At 57.4% G+C, this 26,078-nt stretch overlaps 3 protein-coding genes across 3 annotated transcripts; all 3 read right to left on the bottom strand.

Moving 5' to 3' along the window:
* Positions 1-4,121: 4,121 nt before the first annotated feature.
* CDC34 (cell division cycle 34, ubiqiutin conjugating enzyme) lies at positions 4,122-11,178 on the bottom strand. The gene is made up of 5 exons (XM_062596379.1): positions 10,975-11,178; positions 7,243-7,329; positions 6,478-6,575; positions 5,912-6,046; positions 4,122-5,206 (listed from the first exon to the last, which is right to left on the bottom strand). The coding sequence occupies exons 1-5, from the start codon at positions 11,149-11,151 to the stop codon at positions 4,996-4,998; spliced, it is 708 nt and encodes a 235-aa protein (XP_062452363.1). The 5' UTR covers positions 11,152-11,178; the 3' UTR covers positions 4,122-4,995.
* Positions 11,179-13,104: 1,926 nt separating this feature from the next.
* TPGS1 (tubulin polyglutamylase complex subunit 1) lies at positions 13,105-15,257 on the bottom strand. Its single transcript, XM_062596271.1, has 2 exons — positions 14,926-15,257; positions 13,105-14,742 (listed from the first exon to the last, which is right to left on the bottom strand). The coding sequence occupies exons 1-2, from the start codon at positions 15,255-15,257 to the stop codon at positions 14,211-14,213; spliced, it is 864 nt and encodes a 287-aa protein (XP_062452255.1). The 3' UTR covers positions 13,105-14,210.
* Positions 15,258-17,403: 2,146 nt separating this feature from the next.
* MADCAM1 (mucosal vascular addressin cell adhesion molecule 1) lies at positions 17,404-20,959 on the bottom strand. Its single transcript, XM_062596351.1, has 5 exons — positions 20,859-20,959; positions 19,891-20,160; positions 19,459-19,773; positions 18,447-19,121; positions 17,404-18,047 (listed from the first exon to the last, which is right to left on the bottom strand). Exons 1-5 carry the CDS (start codon positions 20,905-20,907, stop codon positions 17,923-17,925), a joined length of 1,434 nt encoding a protein of 477 aa, XP_062452335.1. The 5' UTR covers positions 20,908-20,959; the 3' UTR covers positions 17,404-17,922.
* Positions 20,960-26,078: the final 5,119 nt, after the last annotated feature.

Raw genomic sequence — 26,078 nt, 5'->3', positions numbered from 1 at the left:
CGCCGCGCGCCGCCCGCTATAAGGCCCGCGCCGGGTCATGGGGGGCGGGGCGGGGCCCCGAGAGGGGGGCCCCGCCCCCGCCGTGTCCGTCACGGCCAATCCCGCCGCAGCTTCGGCAGGACGGCCCGCCCACCAGGCTCGGGCCGCCCAATCACCGGGGAGAGCTGACAGAGAGCCTTTCTCCTCCCTCACGTCCCCTGCGGAGAGAGCCGGTTCGGGCCAGTCCCGCCGTGGCCACGCCCGCTCCCCGGGACGCCAGCCAATCGGAAGGGCGCGGCCGGGTAGCGGAGGACGGGAGGCGGGAGGGGACACGGGGCCGCGTGAGCGCCCGCGGGGCGCGTGCGACCGGCGGGCCGCGGCGCGCCGGGGCGGGGCGGTGGCCAGGCCGCGGCCTCCCCGCCGGCAGCGCGGGCCCCCGGCGGCCCTGCCCGGCCCCACCGTGCGGCAGCGTCCCTGGGCGCTTCGCCCGGGCGCGCCGTTGCCCTCGCGGGCGCCGCCAACTCGGCCGCCCGCCGGTGACTCGGCGCGGCGCCCGCCGCCGGCCCCGAGCGCGCCGCGCTGAGCCGGGCCGCGGTGCAGAGGGCTCCCCGCGCCCGGCAAGCCGTCGGACACGCTCGGCTCCTCTCGGGCCCCCGGGCCGACCGTCCCGCCGGTGAACGGGCCGCTGCAGCGGGCACGAGCCTGAGCTTTGGCAGGCAGCTGGAGGAAGGATGCGGAGCGGCGCGGCACGCGTCTGCCCGCGGAGCGCGTGGCGCGAGGGGACAGCGCGTTCACGGCGGCGGGAGGCGCGGCGCTCGGCTGTGCACGCACGGCAGCCTCCTGATGGCTGCTTTTAGGGTACCTTAAAGTACAAGCAGGTTGAGAGGCCAGGCAGTAAATGCAGCTCCTGAGCCTGACTCGCTCTGCGGCTCTGTAAACTTGATGTGAGAAAGGGGAAAGAAAACCTGAGCCTCAGGCCTGGCAATCTAGCAAACACGGCAGCAGAGCGTCCACAAAAGCCTGTAGTAAAATGCTGATGAGACAGGAGGAAGCGTGTCTGGCTGCTGGCAGCAACCTGCGAGCAGAGGCACCAGCGTGTCAATTTTTTTTCCCCAGCACAAGATCCAAATTGGTTCAGCGGGGAAGGAGAAACCCTTCTTGTCCCATTGCTCTGACTCTGCGCCAGGGGAGGCTCAGTCTTGAAACCGGCCACCCTCCCCTCCAGCCAGCTGCCCTCCTCGCCTGTTAATGGTTAATGTTTATGGGCGGCCGTGGGCCGCGCCTCCTCCCCTGCAGCAGGGTCTGGGGGCCAGTGCCCTTCGCCCGCAGCTCCTTGCAGTGCCGAGCCCTGCACCGAGGCAGTGGGGTGGTGCTCGCCTCCCCGGCATGTTTACAGACAGGGATTTGCAGAGGCTCCAGCAGGCACGGGGGGAGCGCAGATAAGGCCGTTACCCTGGAAGCAGCTGGGAAGGAGATCAGGGTCCGGGATGGGCTGTGCCGCCATCCCAAGCCGCTCTTGGTGGGCCGCACAGGGAGGCTGCGGGTGACACAGCAGTGCGTGGGGCTGAGACGAGGCAGCGAGGTCCCCCCAGCAGAGTTTGCAAGCAGTGGGTTTCCACCACTCTCAAGCCAAGGACGCTGTGGGCCGTGGAGGGAGCCCTGTCCCAGCAGCCCTGGTGCTGGGGGGAGCTGGGGCCACCAGCCCGGATCTAGCATTCCCACAGTGGGGACGCGTGGGAAGAGGAACGGGGCAGCGCTTCCTCGGCACAGGGGGCAAGGCAGGAACAATAGCTGCCTGCAAACAACAGTGAGGCCGCGCCAAGGTAAACCGGCAGCCCGGCGTGCCAGGGAGCCTGGTCAGCACTGCAGGGCACCCTGGCCGCAGCAGCCCCTGGCCATCCCCAGAGCTGCCTCCCCCTGCCCTCTGCAAGGGGCCAGGGCGCGCAGCCGGGCAGTTGACTCATGCAGAGGCACACGTCCCCAGGGCTGGCTGGCTCACGCGGGTGCTCCCAGGCCGAGATTGCCCTGGCCAACCCCAGCTGAAGCGGCCTGATAAGCGCAGAGATGCTTGGGGCGGCCGATAACTAGCCTGAGGGGGCCTCTGGGAGGCAGCAGCTTCTCCCCATGGCTCTGCCCTGAGCCAGGAGCCGGGCACTGAGTCCTGGTCCAGCTGAGGATGAACCGGGAAGCACAGGGGTCCAGGCGGGTGGGGGCTGGCTGGCCGGACACGAGGGACAGGAAGAGGCGAAACAATGGTGCCGGTGGCGCCAGCCCCGCCGTGCTCCCCGCGGGGCCGCGCTGGCGCGGCCCAACTCCTCCGCCCCCCGGCGCGTTCCTTCCTCCAAACGCCGAGTCCACCCCGGCGCATCCTGCCCAGCTGCCGCTCCCACCCGCCCGGCGGCCACAGCCGCTCGCCGGGCCGATTTGGGTCTGGGCAAGGCGCAGTGGGGCGTAGACCCCCACCAGGCGGGCAGCGGGAAGGGAAATCTCTGGGGCCAGCGGCAGGGGAGCTGGTAAAGCACTTCTCTGGGCTGCTGCTAGAAGTGCTCTTGGGGCTGCCTGGCGCAGGGACGCGGGGTTTTGCCTGGAGAGCAGCTCAGAGCCGTTGGTGCTGAGGGCAGAGCCCAGGGCGCTCAGCACAGGCCGGGTGACCTTGGCAGTCCTTTGCCTCCCTGAGGTGATAATAGTCCTATTTGCCTTCTCGCCTGGTTTCCCAAGGCAACAAAGCACATACATTCACTGCATGCACGTGTGGGTGTCCTCGAGCCCTTACCCAGCTTGCACAAAATCAGACAGGGGGGAGTTTTGCTAATTACAGGCCCAGGGAGTTGTGTCCAGGGCTGGGGCCCACAGATGGCCCCAGACAAGCAGTTCAGCACTGGCATGTCCCAGAGGAGGGAGCCGGGAAGCACGCGGGGGGCCGGCAGCAATGCCTTGCAGCCAGGACAAGCGGCAGCAACCTCAGCAGCTCGCGAGTCCCAGCCAGTCCTGGCCTGCGGGCGGGGGCTGGCATCCAGCTGCACGCGGATCAGAGGAGATGGTGAGGCCCTGGGCGCCTGGCACCGCCGCTCCTGCGTAAGCGGGAGGTGCAGGGGCCGCCAGGCGCTGCCTGGGCAAGTCCCATTACGTGCAGAAGCGCCTGCGCTGCACATCCTGTCTTGGAGGAGGCATTCAGAGCCCTTGGAGGAAAGGGAGGAAGGAAAGAACAAGGCTTTACCAGTGTAGTGCAGGCTCCCCATCGCCAGAGGGTTTCAAGGGCCTCATTTGGGTTGCTCCTGCTCTGGGACAGGAGCTGTACTAGGCACCTCCGTCCCATCCCACCCGCCCCCGCCATCTCTTAGCCTGGGTCCCCACGAGGAGCGAGACAGTCTCACCCCTCTCCCTGTGGCTTGGGTGATCCACACGCTCATTTTCACCCCTTGCTCCACCCACAAAATCCTGGAAAGCCCAGCCACCGCCTCCCAGCCCCACTCAGCTCATGGTGGGGGCTGCAGGCTACAGCCCCCAGGTTGTTGGAGAAAGGCCCCAGCTGCTGCCTGAGGCCCAGGCAGCTTCCCTGGGGTGCACTGAAGCCGAGCAGGAAGGGGGCTCCCAGGGTAGAGGCTACAGGTGGCACTGGCATGCGCACAGGGAGAGGTGGCTGCAGGGCCCTATGCCAGGGCCAGCGCCCAGGGTGCAAAGCCCCTTCCCCTCACAGCTACTATTCTGCCAGAGCAGAGACCAAAACTCCATGCCTCACTTCCCCAACAGAGCTGTTGGGAGCCAGTCTGGTCCTGACAGGTCCGTGAGCTCAGGGCACAGAGGCAGGAAACAGACAACCAGCAAATACTGATCTCCCTCCACACCCTCAGCAGCAGAGACATGCTTCAGGGTTAAGGGCAAGTCTGGCCCAACATTCCTGCCCTCTGCAGGCTTGGGGAGGGAGGGAAGAGGTTTCCTGGAGGACTCAAAGCCTGCTACCCAGCTCCAATCCACAGCCTGGGGAGACCCAGCTTCCCAGCCCCCCTGCCTTTCAGCTTGCACCTCTCCTCCAGGGCTGCAAACATCAGGCAAAGAACTTGTCCAAGGCTGACATCAAAACCTCTCCAGCCCAGGCACAGACCAGGGAAAGGCTGAGCCTCAGCCACCCATGCACAACACAGTTGTTCACTTAAAGTACTTTATTAAATAGTTTCCAAAAAAAAAAAAGAAAGAGAGAGAGAGAAGCAGAAAGATTCAGAACTACCCCACCCCTCCCAGCTAGTTAAAAACTACAAACTGCCCCTCCCTGCACCAGTGCCCGAGAGCTGTGCTGGACATCCTGCCCGGAGTGCTCCAGCTCCTGCCCACCCTGGGGCCTGGCTCCACACGGAAGCAGGTGCCATGGGAGAAAGTGGCAGGAAAGTCCCACACAGGAGCCGGCCTGAGCCACAGCAGTGCCCGACTGCTCCTTCTAGTGGCCAGGAGCGCGGCAGTACAGCCAAACCAGGGAAAGGCCGAAGCCCCAGGCAGCACGAGGGAGGCAACATTTACCCTGACACCGTTTCCACTCTGATAGCTTAAAGGCTGTAGAAAGCTACATAAAAGCTCACGCACCTCCCACCCAAAGTGGCTATTCATCAGCTCCACAGCCTCCTGAAACCGTTTCTCCCACGCAGGACTCAAGACCAGTCAAGCACGCCCCCAAAAAAGTGGCAGCCAACACCATTTTTTTCTGTCTTCCTCAATCTAGCCAGGGCCATTGGCTCCCCAGTTACTGTGGATCTGTGATTGCCTCAATGTGACTTTCCCTTCCCCCTACACCACATGTAGGAAGTTTATAAAATAGGGTTTGGGTGCTTTTTGTTTTCTTTTTCTGTTTTTTTCTTTTTTTGTTTCTTTTCTTAAAGACATTGGTGTATTGTCCTTTACAACAGCAGAACCCTGCGAGGTAGAGAGTTAATTTCAGGGCTGACATATCCAAAATTCAAACCAGTTTGTCCTATTTGAGGTAAAATTCAGTAGTTTATAATAAGTTTTGCAACTGCCAGAAGGCCATCAAGATTCCTCATTGCCAGAGTCATCCTCATCACCATAGCAACTGTCTGCTTCCTCCTCCATCTCATCATCTTCATAATAGTCATCATAAAAGAGGTCTGAACCTTCATCCGGGGCTGGAGTCTTGGTCTTCACACAGTACTCTGCCAGAGTGGTGGGGACCTTCACACCATCCCGCTCAGCATCAACCTTTGTTCCCAAGACTTGCTTCCTATGGGGGTGAGAACCAGGAGGAGTGAGAATAGAGCAGCTCTGATGGGGCATGTCCTGGTAACCCTGTGCTGCTTAACCTGTTCGGGATGCCCAGTAAGAGTATGAGGACAGAGCTCTTCCCCCACATGCCCAGCTCAAGAGTCGTTGGCCTGCACTGTCACAAGACTGGCAAGGACAAGGCAGGGAGAGCGCTGTTGTGGCTGCACGATAACATGCCCCACGTGCTGAGGGCATCCTCCTGCCATTACGCCAAGCCTGGCCAGTCTGTAGCTGAGTCTCCAAGTGCCAGTCCCATGATGCAACCCTGACAGCAGGGCAGTGCTGGCAAGTCGGCTGCATATCCAGATCCCCAGCTCTGGAGTGGAAAAGAGCCAGGGCTTCACCTGACACCAGAGCTAGGCACATAACCCAGCCAAACTTCTCAAAAAGCCAAGCTCAGAGCCAGAATCCTTCCTCCTACCAGCCAGTAGATGGGAGCAAACAGGGCAGAAATGCCCTCAAGATCCTAGGACCTGCTGTGTCTTACAAGATCACAGCTTAATTAGAATTTTTTTCAGCACTGCAGTGTTGCTGTTCCTTACAGCAAGAAAAGGAGAGATCTTAGATTGTTTTTGATGCACTTGCCCTCCGCTCTACTTACAAACATCCTCTCCCCTTAGTTAAGCACCAGTTCTGCTGAGCCTGGGCTCAGCTCACTACGCACCTGATGATGTCCGTATACTCCCGATCCTTCCCTTTACTTTCCTTCCACTTGCGGTACATCACTGAAGCGTCTACGTTGGCCGGAGAAAATGTGTTGGGTTCATTCAGCAGTGAGATCACGCTCAGAAGAATGGTCCTGACAAACAATAAACAGCAGCAGGTAAGAGCCAAGGTGGATCAGTGAGTAACTGCCTGCACTCCAGCAAATACCAGCCAGCCTTGAGTGTCACAGTGCCACTGCATCCCATGGGTCACGGGAAAGCTTGGTGCTGGCCACCTGTGAGGGCATATTTCACAGGAGCAGAGGATGTCCTGCCCTGGGCAAGGCAGAGGAGAGCAATGCACAGGCTACTCCACTCACACATACTCCTGTGCTACTTTTAACTGTCCTTCAGAGTCCACAGCCTGAGCACCAGACAGCCTTTCAAGAACCTCAGAAGTAAGGAGAAGGCATCTCCTGCAGGCTTTGGGAGTGGAAAGAAGTCTCAATTTCCCCTGTCTTTTACACTCCTGCCCCAGATGAACCCTTGCCGGCGCTCCCCAGATCCATCCCAACACTGTCCTTACCGCACATTCTGGGTTGGGTTCCATCGCTCAGACGGCAGCTCCCCACTCTGCGGATCATCCACAGGTGGGTGGAGGATTGAGATGCAGACATCACCAGTCTGAAAACATGAGTGGAACGGGTTCCTTAGGAACTGCTGCCCCAAGCACCTTCCACAAGCAGTTCAAAACTCTGTACTCAGTACCCTATATGCTCTTCACTTTAGCTTAAACCAGGTGAGAAAATCCCAGCCAGGAGCTTTTGGTCCCTAAGAAGGGACAGCAGAGGCGCCTGCCCCAGCTACAATACTGCACCTTCAGGCAAGCATCCTGTACTGATAATACAGTACAGACAAGGCTGCCTAGCTATCAACTACACAGCCCTCCTGGCACTCACTTGACACAACCCAACCCCACATATCCCAAAGCCCTCCAAGCAGCTTTCATTGCAAGCATGCAACTGCAGGACCCTACAGATCTCTTGCTTGCCCTGTATCCACATTTGGCTTAAGCACAATCCCTCAACTAGCCAAGCGTGGCAGCTTTCAAGCCTGGAAAGTCTGACTAACCCTGGAAACCAGTGCCAGGAAAGACGACAGGCTGTCACAGGAGACAGTAAACCTAGGTTAGCTGCATTTCTGATGCCAGGCAATAACCTCTAAAGGCATGGGGTTTCCAACACTGCGTCCATGACAAAGGCTGGGGTTTTCATTCCACAGCTTTGTAGTAAATAGGTTCATGTTCTCCCTATCTGTCTCAGAAGCTGCCACATTGTCCTGGATGACCTACCTCATAGATATTGGGGTGCCACATTTTGGTTAAGAACCTAAAGGCAGGAGGAGAATAGGGGTAGTCAATGGGGAACCGGAGACGAGCCTGCAAAGAAATATAGAGAAGTTAATGTTAGATGGTGAGAAGGAAGGGAAGGAGGCCCACAGATATCCTGATATCACCAGGGCAAAGAAACCTCTGCCAAGTCCAGCTGTATTCCAGTGGAGACAGAGCCTTTGTATCTGCTGGCAGTCCTTTAGGAGGTGAGCTTCTTCCTGTGCCACTGATGAAGTAACCAGGGCAATGCCATTCCACCTCCCAGGCCAGGGCTAACCCTCAAATGTCCATGCATTTACAGTCATCAAGGCATCTTTTATTTAATTTATGTATTTATTTTTACAGCCTGTCAAGCAGGAGGAAGTAGGCCAAGGGGTGAGAGCAGAAGCACGAGCAGAGCACCACTCCCTGCCTGGGTTCTCTGCTAGTTCTGCAGTGTCTCCCCTGCCCCTGCAGTGAGCAAAGAGAACAGGCAGTTGGCTCTGTGGGTTTCCAGGACCTGAGCACTACAGCTCTGGAAGGAACACAGGGTGTAGGCTGGGATGATCTAGGTCACTCATATCAATCCTGAGCAGAGGACAGGCATGCAGAGTGCAGCAGTGCTTTGTGACCTCCCCTCTCACCACCAGGCTGCCCCACAGCCTCTCCTCCACCAGGGCCCATCTGTACTAACACCAGTGGTCCTCTTCTAGAGGGTGTCATGCATTTGATGTCAGCATCAGGAGCTCTGAGCCATTGCTGCCTTGAGAAGGTGCATCTCCCCTGCGCAGCATGGTGGGATAGCTATGAGAAAATTGCCAGGCTCATTTCTGCTCGGGGATCTCCAGGTGGTGGTTCCCTTCCCTGAACAATCCAGTCCAGAGACTGCTAAAACAACATTCACATCTATTTTCAGTACGCTAGTAATTGTGGTGTGATGATACTCAGGCAAAGCAGAGAGAAAACAATACTAAGAATGGATGAAGCTGTCAAGATGTCAAGGTTTCTCTCAAAGGCAAATCCCTACAACCCTGGAATGAGTTTCCACACACAGGAGGCAAGGGAACTTGTAGACATCAGTACAGTCATGTGTCCCTAACAGGGACAGTGAGGGAAGCTCAGCACCTCTCTGCTACTTAGAAAACAAATAAGCACTTTAGGCTACTCCCTGGATAGTATTCTCACCCAAGGCCTTTAGAAACAAATTCCACCTTTGTTAGCAGTTCCCTTTCCTCCTCATTTTGCAGTTAGCATCTCCACATGACCAACATGGAGGGAGCCAGCATGCCCTACGAACAGCGCGGGGCTCGCAATGCCCATTGAGCTCACAACGCCTGTCCTTCTAGTCTGACTGTCCAAAACAAATCCCCACATGTTTACTTCCCCAGCTGCATACCAACATTGATGGCAGCAGAGCTGACAACAAGGCCAAGCTGTTTCTAGATGACAAAAACACAGTGGTGACGTACAAGCTTGATGTTTATAAGAATGTAAATGGGATTTGAAAGCTGAGACCAAGCAATACACCTGAACAAAACCAAACAGTAGGCAGAGCAAAGTCAGAAGTCTTAGAGGGCAGATTATTCCCTCTTCTTGTTGAGAGAGACAAGGCCACACCTGGATCATCAGAAAAAATGCTTTCTACCTTTTATCAGAGCTTAAATGAAAAAAATCCCCAAAACTCTTTGGCACTGTGATTAACATACATTGGTAAATCTCTAAAAATAGTTGGTCACCACTGAAAAAAACAAAGTCAAAACTGGCCACACTGCATAGTTTAGGTGCTAAAAATAGATGTGCATAAACACCATGCAGCAGTCCACACATCTAGCTCAAGCCAAGACAACAGCCTCACAGTTGGGTTCCCTTGCAGGCATGCGCCACAAGGACAGAAAGATTAAAGTAAGCCAAGGAGACAGTAAGAAGACAAATCTGCTCCTAAGGCAGCATGGAGAAATACAACAACATCCCTGCAGGGGCCGCTAGTCTAGTCCATCTGCACCACACTCCCCCACAAGGTAGAGAGAACTTCTCTCCACATTGCAGCAAAAGCTGTCGTGAACGTTTGGGCTTTCTGAGTGTTTCCAGTCTCTGGAAGCTAAGTTCCAGAACAAGATTTAGCTAGTGTTCCCAAAAAGGCCAACATCCAGAAACAAACAGAAAAACTCAGTGAGATTACGATTTAAAACACATAGTAACTTTCAACCATTTCTTGCTCTCTCAAGTCTTGTGCAAGCAAATTCAGAAGTTAGGTCTGTTAAGTGACAGTGCCAGCTAAAATTGCTCCACTCAGCAAAGGCTTCCCAGCAATTCAGAGCTATTCTCTCTCGCATCCTTTCTCCTCCCTGGAGCTAGACCCACAGACCTAACGCAGGCCCCATTCAGAAAGGTAATCGCAGACTAGGCTTTGGATGCTTCTGGAATTACAGCCTCAAGAATACACAACGCTGCCTAAACCAGCCATCAGCTAATAGCCATTAAAAGATTAGTGTAGAAGGCAGAGAGACATCTGTCTTCGTCCCTGTTGCCCCAAATCTGATCCTTAGCTGAAATGTCTTTGCCCCCTGACCCCCCTTTCACCCTGACAGATTCAGTCCTGTGGCATAAGCTGATCTTATCGTGAGTCAAAGAAGCCTCATATCTGTGGGGAGTGATAGGAATTACTGCAGCTCTGTCTCTTTAAGTACAGTACCTCCATGCCTTCCAATGTAGCCCTTTGTTTGACTACTCTGTTCTCTGCAATACAAAAGAAGGGGCAGAAAGAAGGAAAAACGAAACAGAGGATGAGGTTTAACACACTTTGTGTGTGTGCATGAAGCTTCATATGGCTCAGAGCAGCACAGGCACACAACACAAGGCCTTGTGCTGTGGTCACACTGCTGAACTTCTCTGAGTAATCCCCTTTGTTGTCCTGGAGAGGATCAGAACAAAATCTTCCAGAGGCAAGACGGTCCCAGAGGGGCTCTGAAAGCAGCTGCACTGCTTTCGTGTGAGAGGCTGACACCATCACCAGCTGAAAAGAGGGGACTTGGTCCCTTCCCTCTCCTCTCACACAGGGAGCCTGACCTACTGTCAAGGAGCACATCTGTTGAGTTTGAAAACTCTCAGGTATGAAATAGGATTGTGAGCTACTTGAAAGGGTGCAACTGAAATAGCACACTTCCTGGATGGTTTGAGAGCTTCCCACTGAGGGCCAAAAGAAAAGACTATGGAAAAGACTCTATTTCTGTTGAGGAGGTAATACCCATCTTTGGAGCATCTGACTTGCCCGCCACAACTCTACAAAAAAAAAAAAAAAAAAAAAAAAAAAAAAACCCAAAACCAATCAAACAAACAAAAAAAAAAACATCGAGTTTTTTGACCACAGCTGGCCCTAGGGCCGACTCACTCGCTCCGTGCCTCTCCACCCAGCCAGCGACAGCATGAAGGCAGAAGAGCACGTAGAGGAGGAGGGAGGAAGAGAAAGAGGAAGAAAACAGCCGCGCAAGTTGCGCAACGCCTGGAGAGCGCACACATCCCTCGCACAGCCCGGCGCGCTCGGGTGCCGGCACCCCCTCGCCCCGCTTGGAACAACCCCCAGCGGCGGCGCAGCAGCGTCTCCCCGCCGCGTCCGGCTGCCCGCGTCCCGGCGGCGGGGCACCGGCCCCGCGGCCTGCTGACACGGCAGCGGACGGCGGGGCCCCTGCTGCGCCCCCGCGGGCCCCGGCCGCGCACCTTGAAGTATCCGCCCTCGTAGTAGGTGTTGGGGGGCCCGAAGATGGCCACCTCCCAGTTGTAGAGGTCCCCCTCGTCCACCAGGCTGACCCGGAACCCCTCCACGGGCTCCTCCTGCAGCCCCTTGAGCTCCAGCAGCAGCGCCTTCTGCGAGCTGGGCACCAGCGGCCGCGCCATGCCGGGCGGGGCGGGCCGCGCCGCGCCGCGCCGCGCCGGGCCGGGCCAGGCCGCGGGGAGGCGGCGACGGCTCCTGCGGCTCCGCGCGCCGCTCCGAGCCGCGCGCGCGGGGCACCACGGGAGCTGTAGTCCGCCCGCGCGGGGCGGGGCCTCGGCGGGACACGCCCCCCGCGCACTGCCGGCCAATGAGCGCGCGGCTGCCGGCGCGCGGCGGGGCGGGGCTCCATGACGGCAGCCCGCGAGGGCCTTGTTACCTCAGCGGGGGGCGGGGAGGGCGCGGGGCCTCCCCGCCGCACGGCCCGGCCTCCACCCCCCCTCCCGGAGGCCTCCCGCGACCCCCGGGGCCTCCCCGCCCCACGGCCCGGCCTGGGGCTCACCCGTACGAAAGCCACGGAAGGCTCCTCCGGGAGAGGCCCTGCTCTGCGGGGCTGGCGCTGAAGGGAGCAGCCCCCAGAGCCGTTTCTCCCACGTTTGACCCCCCAGTCGCCTTTCCAGGGGCCAAGGGGCAGCAGAGCCTCCTGCCGCGGGGCGGGGGGCACAAACCCAGCAGCCTCCTTGTCCCTGCTGCAGCCAGAACCTCCTGGCATCTTCATGGCATGTGTTTTAAGACCTCCTTTAAACGCTTCTGGTGTCTTACAACACACCAGTCAAACATAAACAATATTGCATATATGAACGATTTATCAAAGGTTTTCCCTCAGCCTAAACAACTGCTTTTAGGCTATCACCTTGTTGTCTCTGCATTTATCATTTCCTGAGGGCCAGAAGAAACCATCCACACCGTAACACACCAGCGTGCTCGCTGGATCACCAAGCAGCACTTCACTTTGCAGACGGTAACACCAGAGTCCTTGCTGATGTTTACAACGCAGTCATGCTGCTTCACATCAGGCTTTAGCACAAGTAAAGTGGTTTACATTTTGCTAGATTATTATACCTGGCAGCTAGGAGGAAGCACTAAGTGCAATTACTACAGTTATGTAATATTTTACGGCAATTTACAAGGCAGAGTACAGCAACACTGATTGCTTATACAAGAATAGGAAATCGCCTAGTAATAAGAAAAACGGTACTGTTGATTTGGCTTTTTGAGCACCCCTGAGAAGAGCAACCACTTGCTCTGCAACACTCTGGTTACTCCCTGCAGTCTAGTGGAAGATAAGATGCTTACAGTTTTTTTTTTCACCCAGTGAAGAACTGCAAAACACAGGAAAGGTTTGTTTTAATAACCCTATTTTCTACTCCCACAAGACAGGCAGGCCGGCCTCAGCACCGACAATTCTGTAAGCTATAGCAGCAGAAACCACCCTGTTTCCCTCCTCACTTTGAGCACGCACCTTGAAATATCCAGAACTAGTGACAGCCCTGCTCTGTTTCACATCACTAAAAAGGGCATCTGTTTTTCAAATCCAATCAAACTGGAAAACTGAGTGGGGACAGACACACAGACACACACAGACACACACACTCACAGACACAGCAACAGTGCTGAGCAGCTGCTCCCAAGAATGAGGAGGCACATAACTGGCACTTAGGCAACATCCAGGTCAGATTTACTCACAGTCTGGATTTGAAGCAGAGGCTGCTCTCAGAGCAGCCCCAGCTGGGAAGAAGCTCTCCAGCACAGCTGGTTCCTCTCTCCTTGTGCTGCATCTCATCACCTGTTCACCTGCACTTCTGTTCAGGAACCACCAAACCACTGCCTCGGAGCTTCGCTTCACAGGCTGGTTTGGGCTACTGCCCTCTCCCTGCCTCACTCATTCAGACAGACAACGCCTGCAGGGATCAAAACATCCATTCCAAATAACAAAAAAATTTTCTTCCTCACAGTAAGCACAAGTGCTTTACACTACTGTATCTTCAGATGAGCAGGCTGCCAGAGGCTGAAAACAGTGAATCCTTAAAGAAAGAGACTGCTTCAAGATTTGAGCACTTGAAATTTATCTGGCACTAAGTATTACCAAGCAGTAAACAAGTTTGCCACTTAATAATAATAAAAAAGCTTTAATATATTACAGTAAACCAATAATTGACACGGTATAAATAATCAGCATGGACAGATTCAAATAAATAATATATGATTCAAAAACCTTCTCTGTTTAAAAGCAAAATACGAACTCTAAGGGAATGGAGTTTGTTTTGTTTTTACTCTACTTGGTGCTTAAAGTCTCAGATTATCAAATCAGTAGTACTGTGCAGCTTTGCTTGAAAAGTCATTAGTCAAGTATGAGTTTTAATTTTCAGAGTATAGATAATTGCAGAAGCCAAAGGCATTTTAGTAAGTACAGAACAATGAAACACTAAGGATAGTTTATTGCCAATGTGAGCTTTACAACTCAGTTATTGGCCAAGGCAGAATCGACTTTTTGGCTAGCAGATCTTCCTAATGAGGACTGTTTTCCAGCCAACCATTGTTCACCTTCTAAGCAAAATGTTTTAAATGCATAATGAATAATGCTTTACACCACACTTTATATTAGCCCAGTATCAACCTGCAAATCCTCACAGTAGTCTGTGAGGTAGATAAGCATCATCCTCCATTTTATAGGATGGGGGAAAACAGACCCAAAAGCAGAGATTAAGTTCTCTGCTGAAGCTGCACAAATATGACACTGTCAGCATTAGAATGAAAATGGAGGATAACTGGAGTACCAGCCCCACACTTAGCCCATTTAGGCTCCTTTTTGATTGCTAACATTGTCCTACAGTTTACAGGCCTCCTTGCAAGCTCCCAGTTAAAAACCTAAGAAAAGTTACTAATGCCAGTTGTAAATGAAGAGGGGCTACAGCTAGGACAGACAGACCTGGATATGGAAACACCAGGTGCTAAAGGTGACTGTTCATTCAAAGCACTCAAAACAGGGGATAAAAGATGAAAATCTGCAATCTCTAGTCAAGCACATCCAGGGCTCTGCAGCAAAGAGCAGGACAAGCCCACTGGTGCCTTACGGTCCAGCTTAGGTCCAGGAACTGAAGCTTCCTCCAAACAGGCTGCTCTGATTGAAGCACTTAAGGAACTTAAAAATGAAAGCGGTGAGCAATGCTCCCACCCGGAAACATTAGTCAATGGGTTTGACTTTTGTAACAAACAAGGCCGTGGCTTTCTTCAGGAACTCCTCCCTGCTCATGGCGATGCTCAGCTTCCTCTCCTGCAGCGCTCGGTCCATGGCCAAGGCCAAACAGTCCGGGCCCAGCTTGGAGCCGGCCTCTAGGTAGCGGATGGGCACGGAGAAGTCGCTGGCTCCAAGGGCGTCTTCCAGCGTGCGCAGGACGGCCTGGCAGACGCGCCTGTCAGCCGGGCCGGAGCCGCCGTCCAGCACGTCGTAGAGGGTGCCGGCCTTGGCGGCGAACTCCAGCAGCACGAAGCTGGTGAGCACGCCGTAGCGGAAGACGTCGAAGGGCACGGCCTCGTGGTCCCGGCACTGGATCTTCTGCAGCAGCGTGGCCGCCACGTCCTCGGGCACGGCCCCCGGCTGGCAGATCCGCCGCAGCAGCTCGCTGTACAGCCGCCCATCGACGCCAGGCCGCTTCCGCCGGCCGCCGGCGCTCAGGCACTCGTAGGCCATGCCCACGTTGTTGTTGAACGCCGTCCTGCCGCGACACGGGGCAAACACACCTCAGCCGCCGCCGCATGGCCGCCACCACCCTCACGCCGCCCACGCTCCCCCCGAACTACGACTCCCAGCGTGCTCCGCGCGCGCCCCACGGCGCGAGCACAGGCCGCGGCCCCCGGGGCACGCCGGGAGTTGTAGTCCGCAGCTCCCCGCTCCGCACCTGTGCGAATGATGAGCCAGACGCACGTACCACAGGGCCCGGGCCAGGCGCTGCGGCAGCCCCGGGGGCTCCGCGGCGGCCTCGCCCCCCGCACCGGGGCTGCTCAGCACCAGCTTCTCGAAGTAGTCGGCCAGGAAGGCGACCGGCTCCGCGGGCCGCGCCTCCAGCACCTTCAGCAGCGCCTCCCGCACCATGGCGGTCACGCCCGCCTGCAGCAGGAACTCTGCCTCGGTGCCCAGCCCGCGGGCCGCCGCCCCCGCGCGCGCCGGCTCCGGGAGCCCACCGCCCGTTGCCGGGGCAGCCGCCGCCCGCCGCTTCTCGTACGCCGCCATCTTGGCTGCGGGCAACGAAGCCCTGTTCTGGCCATCTTGCCAGGGGGCCGCCGTTCCGCCGGGGCAGGAAGCCCCCGCGCTGCCATCTTGCACGCTGGCAGCCAATCCGTGGGAGGGGCGGAACGCGAGCGCGCCGCCATCTTGGTCCCCTGCAGACAATCAGCTGGCGGAAATGCGTCTGGCTGCCGCCATGTTCGGCCGCCGCTAGCCGTGCGGGGCGCCATCTTGACTATGGGCGACGCATCCCTCAGCACCGATTCCGTAGCCCTGGCTGTTCCAACGCAGCGGGGGCCGCGCCGACACCTGCCTCTTCCTGGCCTTTCCCTCCCGCGACGCAGTCCGCCACAGGCCGGCAGGAAGGCGCGCATGGGGGCAGACTGCACCCGCCTGCCCGGCCGCCATAGCTACTGCGGGCAGCTGCCCCGGCCTCAGCAGGGGGCGCGCGCCGGTCGCTGCCCTCTGACGCGCGCCCACTTCCGCCCGCTCGGTGGCCTCAGCCTCGCGCGGCGGCGGCTGCGCCCGGCGCCTGCCCGCTGCGGCCTTTCCCCCGCGAGGTCGCGCTCCGGGCGGCGCGGTCGCCCGAAGGGGAGGGCGCGAAGCTTAGAGACCCGCCTCCGCGGGGAGGGAGCGGCGGCTGCGGGCCTGCCGCGGGCGCGGAGGCTCCTCGGAGCCTCCCGGGGCTCCTCTCACGTTCTCCCAAGCGGAGGTGAAGCCTGGGGACACCCCTGGGCTGCGGACTGAAGTTCTTGCGAGTGTTTCCTCTGCCTCTGTAGCAAACAGGCTAATAAACGACGTGGTCTCTACAGACGGGGGGAGGCAGCTTCCCTTGGCCCTCATGCAGCGAAGGTCCTGGAGGCGACGGGGCGGAGGAGTTGGCTAAAGGCCGGGTGGCTTTGCTGCCTCCGGGGCTGCCACCGTCACAGGGTGCTCCCGAGCCAAGAGGCTTGTGCCAGCCCCTCGCTCCGCGCGCGAGCGCTTCTGCTTTTCACGGCTAGAACTGCTGCCCTAAGGTGACCTGGGTCACTGCCGAGAGGTAGGGACATTCTGGTCTCTTGCACTCAAGGGATGTCCTTCCTTCACCGCTGAGGTGCCGCCAGTGTCCCAGCTAGCTCATTTTGGTGCTGGACTCCACTCTGGGCACAGGGCACGCATAAACATGGGGAATCTTTGCGTCATTTTCATCACAAGAAACAGGAACTACATGTTTATTCTAGCAAGCGCCATCAACTGTGAGAGCTGAGGCGCCTTTCCAGCGCATGGCAGAGTGCTGTGAATGCAGCCGACAGCCCCGTCCTGCCCAGGAGGTCCCTGCTGCCCCCCAGCTGGCACACGCAGGCTGGGGACCTCAGTGTTGTGGCAGAGCTGGGCCATCCGCGGGCCACGCTTCAGGGACCATTGCGCTGGACGAGCAACAGTCTCCCTGCAGGGGAGACAAATCACCTGCACGAGTAAACACAGATCGGCAGATCCATCCTTCCTGGCCGGAGGAGGGAGGCAGGATGCCCTTTGCTGGAGCAGCTCTTGACTTAGCACAAGTATCTGGGTGCAATTCCCACACCCACTTTCTTCCTCTTGGTCCAAATTCTTTTCATACGCAAAGCTTAGCTGACTCTACTATTACAGCACCTTTTAGACCTGAAGCTTTCCAGCCACAGATTGTAGCATTTGCATTGAGAAATTTCTTCTCAAAGTCGCACATGGTGAGTTAAGTCCCAGCCTTTGGGATTTCCAAACTGAAGTTGTGTAAGCTGGCTTGGAGAAGAATAGCCACCCTGTCAAAGGGATAGGGATGAAGAGCGGAGGAGTGCACAGGTGGGGTTTTCTGCTTTGTCAAGGAGGCTATTCTGTCCTGGAGCACCAGGTGTGAACACCAGCTCTGCTGGGTCAGTACCTGGGCCTGGGCCTGGGCCTGGGCCTGGGCTTATACTTCAGCACTGCCCATGGTTTTCTGATGCACCCCAAATGCTCTGTGAGGCTAGTGTGCTCAGACCTCAGACACTCCTTGGCCAAATGATTGGGCATAAATATATGCCCAAATCCCCTGCACAGACACAGCCCAAAAAGAGGACAGGCAATAGTCAAAGGACCAGAAGGAAATTTGTTTGAGATGCAGACTAAAAATAAAGAAAAAAAAAAAAACCACAAAAACCTTTATTAGAAACTGCCCCCCGCCCTTACCACAGGCTCTTCAGGACTGGCCTCTTCACTCAATATTCAACACCCGGATTATTTGCAACTTTACCCACCGCACCTCCCACTGCGGTGTCCCAACACATTTGTTGAACAGAGAGGATTTGCTGTCGGTCTCTGGGCTGTTGGGATGGCCATATGCGATGGAGCCCACTGGCCCCTCCAGAGGGGCTGGGCTGCCCTGCGAGGTGCATAGCCGCCTTCGCAGAGCCGCTGAGAAGTGTCCCAGCCTGAGAGCTGTGATGGGGCCAGAACACCTCCGACCTGTCCATCATCACAGACGCTTCTGCTCTTTTCTCGAGTCTCATAGCAGCACGCTGCACCCAGCAGCAACCCTGGCCCTTCACTGTGAGTCAGGCAGCCTGGCACCGTTGGATGCGCCACTCCCCTGGGAGCCCGTTGGGTCCAGCAGCGGAAAGGACAGCACTTGGGACTGATCTGGAGAGCTGTGGGCACCTGCAGGCAGGTCTCACTCTTAGGACAGATCATACTGTGATTTGAATCGTTTCCACAGGCGATGAGCTGTGACTGCAGTCACTATCAGTCCCAAAAGCGAGACCATTGTCCCCACGGCTATGTCAGGGTTGGTGCTGAATGTATCTGCAAAGACACAAGAGGGACTTAAAATTGCTGCCAGACTGCCTGTGACAGCAAATACCCAGCCTGAGCACGACATCTCCCCACAGCACTAACGCAATTTGCTGCAGCGCACGTTTGCTGGCCCTGCAGAGATGTGCATGCACATGCGTGTGGGGTGTGTGAGCAGGGCTGGACCTTGGTGTTCATAGTGTAGGTCAGAAGGAGCTACAGGCAGTAGGAAAAGCAGATACGCGTCTGGAGCAAAGCCCCGAGCGCAGCCAGAGCAGTGGGCTCGGGCCAGGCGATGGGGAGCAGCTCCACGGATCCCTCCCAGCACAGCCCCGCGCTCCCGGGCGCTCTCCTCCCCGCACGCATCCCCCAGCCCCGGGCCGAGCTCAGGCACCGCCGTCCGCCACTCACCGGTGGACACGGCCAGCTGCAGGCTGGCCACCGGGGCCTGGCGGCTGAGCACCGCGCACTGGTAGCGGCCCTGGTGCCGCAGCTCCACGCGCTCCAGGCTCAGCGCAGAGCTGCTGCCCGCTGCCTCCTCCCGGTACTGCGACAGGGCTACCGGCGTGCTCAGCCAGCGCACGGTGACATTCTCGCCGCACTGTGCCTGGCACTCGATGCGCAGGGCCTGGCCCCGCAGGCCGTTGGGCGGCAGCGACCAGATCCGCAGGCTGCAGCCCGGCACCGTGCCGGCAGCCGGCCCCGCGGTGGAGGAGCCCCGGCGGTGCTCGGTGTCGCCCGCAACAGGTCCCAGCGCTTGGGCTGTGCCCCCGGCGGCAGGGCTCGCGGTGCCGGAGCCAGGCGCTGCGCTGGCGGCCGGACGCAGCGCGGGAACGCCGGCGTCACTGTCCGGCGGAGCAGGGCGCTCCGGGGAGGGGTTTGTTGTGGCAGCAACCCAGCCCGAGGTGGCCTCATCAGCAGGCTCCTGTGGTGTCGCGGTCAGGGTTGCAGTGGCGTCAGTGCTCTGCGCGGGGGCCAGAGCTGCAGTGGCCTCGGACGCAGCTGTGCTGGCGCTCCCCGTCGTAGCCTGCGTGGTTGGGGGGGTCTCCGGGGAAGTGGCCGCGGCCGCAGGCTGCTCCGTCTCCGCTGCAAGCACAGACCCACCGAGCGGGTCGCGAGGGCTGCACTGCGGCTCGGGGCCAGCACGGGGCCCCTGCCGTCCCCGTCCCCTGCCGCTCCCCCGACAACGCAGCCAGCCCCAGGGCAGGGAGACGCGTGAGGAGGAGCAAACCCAGCGTCCCCGTGCCCGTGCTGCACGGTCCAGGCCTCCTGGGAGAGATACCACGCGGTGCAGAGACAGCGGCTGCTCCCCGCTCCAGCCAAAAGGGATCTCAGGCAGTGCAGGGCGAGGGGAGATCGGCACATCAGGCGCCCACTCAGTGCCCAGCGCCCGCTTGGTGCCCAGCACCCACCCGGCACTCACCAGCAGCGCTCACGGCCACGGCCGCCACCCGGGTGAAGGTCTCCCGCCGGACGATCAGCGTCATCTCGCACCTGAACTCTGCTCCGGTGGCCACATCGTCCCCCGCCAGCTGCAGCGTGGTTGTAACGTCGAACAGCTCCTCCTCAGTCTCCTCGACTGCGAGGTCTGCCTGCGGCAGCAGCCGGTCCCCGCGGTACCAGGCGAGCGCCAGCCCCTGCAGCGGGTACACGCGCCGCGCTGTGCAGCGCAGGGCCGTGGGCTGCCCCGGCGCCAGGGCTGCCGGCTGCGCTGCCAGCTGCAGCGTGTCCGGCAGTGCTGCGGGGAGAGCGGCCGACATCAAGCCATGGTTTCGGGCACCGCAGGCCCCCTGCGAGCTGCTTGCCTCAGGGTGTTCAGGGCTTTACATTACACGTGTAATGCAAGGATACTTACAGTAGACCTTGAGGTTAACAGCGTGCTGGTAGCTTTGCCCTCTGCAGGTGCCCTGGCAGATCTTGGTGCCCTCCATGGCCACTATGGCATTGCTCACATGCAGGACGCTGTGGCCGGGGAAGGAGACAACGCTGCCCAGGTTGGTGTCCAGCCCCCGCCACTGCACAGTGCCCGTGGGGCAGGCCAGGGAGCAGTTCAGCTGAGCCGAGCCCCCGTACGGCACCACCGGCTCCACCGGCACCACCACCAGCTTGCTCGCTGGGTGCCCTGCTGGAGGGAGAGGAGGAAACCGCGGTGCTTTGTCACAGCAGACAACTGCTGCAAGCCAGGCATGCGACCGGTGCAAATCTCGGCTGAGCACAACACCTTACTGCTCTGTAACGCATCCGAGATCTGTGTCTGCACAAGGAAGGTATAAAAGTGCCTTTTAATGAGCAAATAGCCCCAGGCACAAGCCCCAGAGGAGCTTTCCCAGGACCACAGGAATGGCTCGGGGATGTGCTTTGTGGGTGCTCTCCCACGGGTGCTCAGTGCTACTGGGGGCCCTGCCAGCAGCCTTAAGGAGCAGGTCCTCCTGCAGCATATAAGAAACAAGGATAAAAGCAGCTTTTGGCTGCTTTCTGCTGAAAGATGACACAGACCCTTTCAGATCTGGGCTGATATTCATTAGCCTAATGATTTCGCTGCAGATGGATCCAAAGTCTAGGAGATCAGGCGTGCCTAATGTGCAGGGCTTTCCTTCCCCTTTTGCAGCATTTTCACTAAGGTTTAAGCCTGGGAAAAAGCCTGTCAAGCCCATTCATTGAGTAAATGCTCCACAGGGAGGGCTGGGAGGGGAAGGGATTAGGGTGCGGGGTGGCCTGAGCCTGGAGAAGGGAAGTGCCCTGTGCCAAGCTGATGCTGCGGGCTGGGGCTTGGGCAGAGCAGGATGAGCAACATCCCCAGCTATCGGCCCCCCAAACACTCACCGCTGCAGCCCCAGAGGGAGCCGAGGAGGATGAGCAGCACCGTCTCCATCGCCCACAGCAGCCTCTCCTCTGGCGCAGGGCAGCAGCAAGAGGCGATTTCCCTTTCCTCCTTCCTTCCCTCTGTCCTCACGGCTGGAAAGATGACAGCTGGGGCTAGTCTCTGTCTGGCCGCCAGTCCCATCCTCAGCCCTTCTTAAAGCCCTGCAAGAACCGCCCCTGTGAGTGCCGGCTGCCCGGGGCCTCCCAACCAGCAGGGTATTTCCAGAGGGAGTTTCTAATTCTGCTCAAAGTTTGGCTCTCGCACATGCCCAGCTCTGCCGGCACCGGCAGTGTTAGCTGCCTGGCACCAGGAAGAACACCTGGGTCTGAAGGCACCCAGCTGATGTGCTGGGACACTTCATGTGCGGCCCCCACACTCCCACAGCACAGCAGGACAAGACCCCTCTGATACAGGCAAAATCCTCTGCTCCGGCAGCAAGGATGGGTCAGTCCCGGCCACCACAGTGCAGTGAGAGCCGGGTTCAAACCACAGAGGAGCTGGGAGAGGCAAAATGCAGGAATATGCCCCAAAGATTAGGAGTAAAACCAAATGCTATGAAAGATCAGGACCTCAGTGCTGCTGGAGCCAAGCTGGGCTGAGGGCAGCAGGAACAGGACTCTGTATCCTGGCCCAGCTGAGGCAGGGAGAGGCTGCGCAGCCTCCTCCGCAGGCCGTGCACCCTCTGGAAAGCGGCACGCCTCTCTGAAAGTCCCGATCTCCCCAAAGCCCGGGGATTTGAACACTGCAGAGTGGAGCAGGTTAAGCGCAATGGCAGAGAGCAGCACACGTGGGAGTGCAGGTTGCCTTCCCCAGCTGGGCTCCTGCATTATCCCATCCCAGCTCATCCCAGATGTTTGGGATCATGGTCCAGGAGAGCTTTCCAAAGAGCCTCCCAGCAGCCAGCCTCGCCCACGCTCTGGGTACAGCACAGGACTTGCAGACTGGCTCCTCTTGTCGGGTACCTCTCAACTTGCCCTGCAGGGAAAACTGGCCCTTTCCTCAGCCCGAGCGGGGACTGGAACGCGTGACCAGCTGTGACCAGCCATCCTCCAGCTGTTGGGGAGCGGGGGACATTGGCCACCAGCTCCTTTGTGCCCCCAGGCCAGCTGGTTCCCCCTCAGGCACCTTCTCCTGCTGGGCGCCTGAGGACCCGGCCAAGCAGCAGAGGGGTCTGACTCAGCCCCAGAAGTGATGCTAACGCTGCTGCTGCTGCAGGACACGCAGTACCCAGCATCGCTCAGCCCTTGCTGGCAGCAGGCCAGGAGCTGGGGCAGCTCCAGCCCTGGGGCAAAACCCAGAGGAAGGCAGTCAGAGCAGCACCCTCAGGCCCGGCAGCCCCGAAGCTTTGCAGCAGCTCGATGAAAGTGCCAGCCTGGAGTCAGAGCTCTCACATGGGACCCTTGGGAAGAGCAAACCCATTACGAGGGGCAAAACTGCCCCGAGTGGGGGCTGTCTCCAGCCCTGGTGACACAGGCAACACTTGCCTGGACTGCCATCATCTCTGGTCCTGGTGCTCCAAGAGCCTGGAAACCCCCCCACTGCGCGGCACCAGGTCACACGGGAACAACCGGCCCCAGAGCTCTGGCTTTCCCGAACAGGGAGGTTGCAAAGGGGCATCCCGAGGGCAGGAGAAAGCACTCGGCCCCAAGCTGGATGTGGCTCCCCGGGACTGTGGATCGCATGTATTCCCAAAACAGGGAACAAAAAGTGGGTGTTTCAGCAATGGCTGGCTTTATGGCACAGAAAGAAAAAGTCACAGTTACCACGTGGAAGATTTTTTCCACTTTGCGTTATCTGGCGCTGTGGCCCTGGCATGCACACCGTGCCTGTCCTTGGTCCCGCAGCGGGTCAGGCATCGCTCCCCGGCTCCTCTCCAGCTACTGGGAAAGGGACAGGCCCTGCTTGTGCCAGGGTCCCATCCTGCTGCGTGCGGCCGCAGGAAGCTCCTGTGGAGCTGGAGGCGCTCCTGGCCTCTCGCGCCTTCCTGCACCACCACAGAGAAAAGGGAAAGTCTGCACAGACCCCGCGGCTTCCCGGACGGGAACTCTCCAGTGATACCTCTACTGGTACTAGGCGTGTTGCTTATTCTGTTGGGTGGCTGGATGATTGATGATCTGACATTTCTTTGAGGCCTTCTGATGGCAAGGGAAGTTCTTTGTAAACAGCCAGCCCATCGAAATATGCACATTCAGCCAAAATCTATGATTAATGGCATTGGGGTTTTTGTTCCTTCCATCCTGTGTTAACATAGGCACTTCCCGGATTTTCCCATGGCCCCAGCCACCTCTCACGCAGAGTGCTCCTCCAGGCTCCTCAACGAGACCAACCTCCCAGTCGGTCGTTTCTACCACCTAATGGAGATTCTCTTTAGTGCCTCTCCCACCTGCAAACCTGGGTGCAAAGCGCGCAGGGTCTGTGGCATCCCCCAAGGCTGCTCCACTGCAGCCCGTGCCACCTACTCTGCCCCGGAAGCCCTTGCCGGCTCCACGAGCCCCTGGGTACCTGCATGCTGAGCCCAACCCGACAGAACCCACTGAGACCTGATGCTTCAACCCTGAAATGAGGGCCCAAATCAAAGTGGAGCATCCTGTAAGAGGCCTTTATATAAAAAAGAAACTTTCCCCAACAGGTCATTGAAAGTTTAATAACTACCCGAAACTCCTGTGCTTAATGATGTACTTCCTCTGATTTGGGATTTGCAGAATACTTGAAGTTATGAGTAATTGAAGATGTGCATAAGCATTTCTCGGAGCTGCTGTGGCCTCCAATGTGAGTGATGAAGACTTGGAAGAAGTTACAGTTAAGGAAAATAGATCTCCCTCACTTCAAGAGTGCCAAGTTTAACAACTCTAGCATGTTTTAGAGCCAGAGAGAGGTGACGAGACCTGCTTGATTTCAGAGCAAGTTGGTGGCAGAGCCACCAGTAGAAGCAGACCTCTTGTCTGTCCATCCATCCAGCCTCGAGTTTTCCTTCATCCCATACACAAGCAACATCACCATGTCTCCCACTCGGGATCCCCGTTCCCTTCTGCTCACCCTTCATGCATGTCTCATCCCTGCTTGCCTGGGGCAGATGGGGACACCCTCCACTGCCTGCTCCATGCACGCTTCTCACGGCCACGTTTCCGCTGCCCAACCCCGCCGTCCTCCCAGGGGTCCCTTGTGCAGATGCTCCGATGGTGCTGAGAAACCAGCTCTCCCTTGCTCCCGTCTTGTCTCCCTCCTGGGCTCCCATGTGAACAGACTTGGTGCGTTTTTCTCCTGCGCTTGCACAAGCAATGCTTTGAGCCCAGCAGCACAAGAACAAAACTCCCCACCCCCAATTCCCCTAAACAGCAAAAAAGAGCTCAATCCATCAGCAATAGCATGCCAGTACAAGGCAGTAGGAGCAAGCCTAGGCACTACCACTCTTTTCTAGGAAACTGAAAACCTTTTGGATCAGAGAAAATGTTGATTTTTAAGAAACGTTAGTCAAAACTTTCCCTTCGGGAGCTGATAAAGCTCCTTCCCAGCAGTCCGGAGCAGAGGGACTCTTGCTGGATGCTATTGGATCCACAGATGTTTCTCAGGAAACAGACTGCAAAACAGTTCAAGGGGGCAAGACGCAACTGCAGAGGGAAGAGCAGCAGCTCCAGGCTGGGCTACCGCCCACCAGCCCTGGGGGAGCACAGGGGCTGTCAGTGCCCGCTGACGCCCAGTGTTGGACAGGAAAAGCGCGTAGGTAAATGGGGAAAGCTGGAGCAAGATTAAGGCTTTCCACTGCACACAAAGCAGGTTCGCCCTCAGACCAAGGCTCACACCAGCAGCCCCTGTTTGGCCCCCCAGGGCAGACAGCCCTTCTCTGGCACCCATCTGCACCACGCTTTTGCTCAGCCCTGACTCGGTGGGTGCTCAAGCTGGACCTGAACGTGTTTCTTGCCAAGCAGCACCGTAGCCCAGCGAGGGGGCTGCAGAAGCTTAAAGGTTTTGATTTTGTGGGAGAGAGAGAGGGCTACAGAATCAGATGTCTCAATTCAGGCACCAAGGAACAAATGAGACCATTAACAAGAGGGGAACCTCCACCTACCCCTCCCCAGAAGGGGGAGAACGGAGCTGAGAAGGATGCTGTCAAGCCCAGAGCCCTGAAAGTTTCCCCGGAGAATGGGGGTGAAGGCTTTCGCTTGGGGAAACCAGGTCCAACTCTATTGCTGGGCAAACAAGTCAAGTGGTTTCAGCAGCATCTCTTCCTCCCACTAGTATCAACACCCCAGGTGCCCACCGTCAGCCAGAAACACACAGGAGTCAGACTAAGGCTGATGCCCAAGTACCAGCAGCCAGTCAGCTACTGGTTTCTGAGCAGAGCTCCCACGGCACAGGCAAACCATGCAGGCAGGGGCAACACACAGGGTTACTGCCTAAAGGAGGCTTAGCCCATCACTGCACCATTCCTACAAAAATAAGCTTTTGATTAAGAGAATGAAAGCAACACTTCTCTCTCTCTCACGCACACACACACACATAAAAGACAGTAGGTGATAGTAAGCCAGATGGTAGTTAGCAAACACCAAAGTCCTTCAGAATTTTGCTTTAATGAAGTATCAGACTCCTGTGGAGCTTAAGTTATTTTTCTTAAGTTATTAAATCCCTTAAGCTCTTTGGGAAAAGCCAATTTTGAGCTCTAGGCTGTGATTGTACAAAAACACCTTTCTCCTCTCCAGCAAACTAACGCAAAGAAAGACAAACCGAGGGTACTTGCTCAAAGAATGGAAAAAAACAAAACAAAACAGCAGAATAAGCTCAGAAGCCCAGAGGAAATAAATGTGAAAGGCAACATATTTTGTAATGGATAGCCTGCTTTTCCAGCTCATTACAGGATATCAGCTATCAAGCAACTGATCCTGTCCAAGAGTTGACTTGGATTTGTTTATATTTCTTGTGATATTGTTCACATTAATACCATCCTCAAACACTGTCAAAAAAAATGCTTAAATTAATAAGATAAGATCTCAATGAGGTCTAGCTGGAAACAAACACAGCTTCAGAGGTTAATAACTTATGGCCTTAGCCCCTGCCCCATCACAAAAGGAGGCTCCTGCAGGCTGGGGGGAACGCAGGTGGCCTTATCCAGGTCCTACAAACCAGAGCTGATGTGTCCTGACCTGTAAAATGTGATAAATTACTGCACTAAGGCACTAAAATAC

The sequence above is a fragment of the Rhea pennata genome, chromosome 27 (genome assembly GCF_028389875.1).
Source record: "Rhea pennata isolate bPtePen1 chromosome 27, bPtePen1.pri, whole genome shotgun sequence".
In the NCBI taxonomy this organism is placed as follows: Eukaryota; Metazoa; Chordata; class Aves; order Rheiformes; family Rheidae; genus Rhea; species Rhea pennata.
The sequence above is the reverse complement of the archived record's forward strand: the minus strand, read 5'-3'. Positions and strand labels throughout refer to the sequence as shown.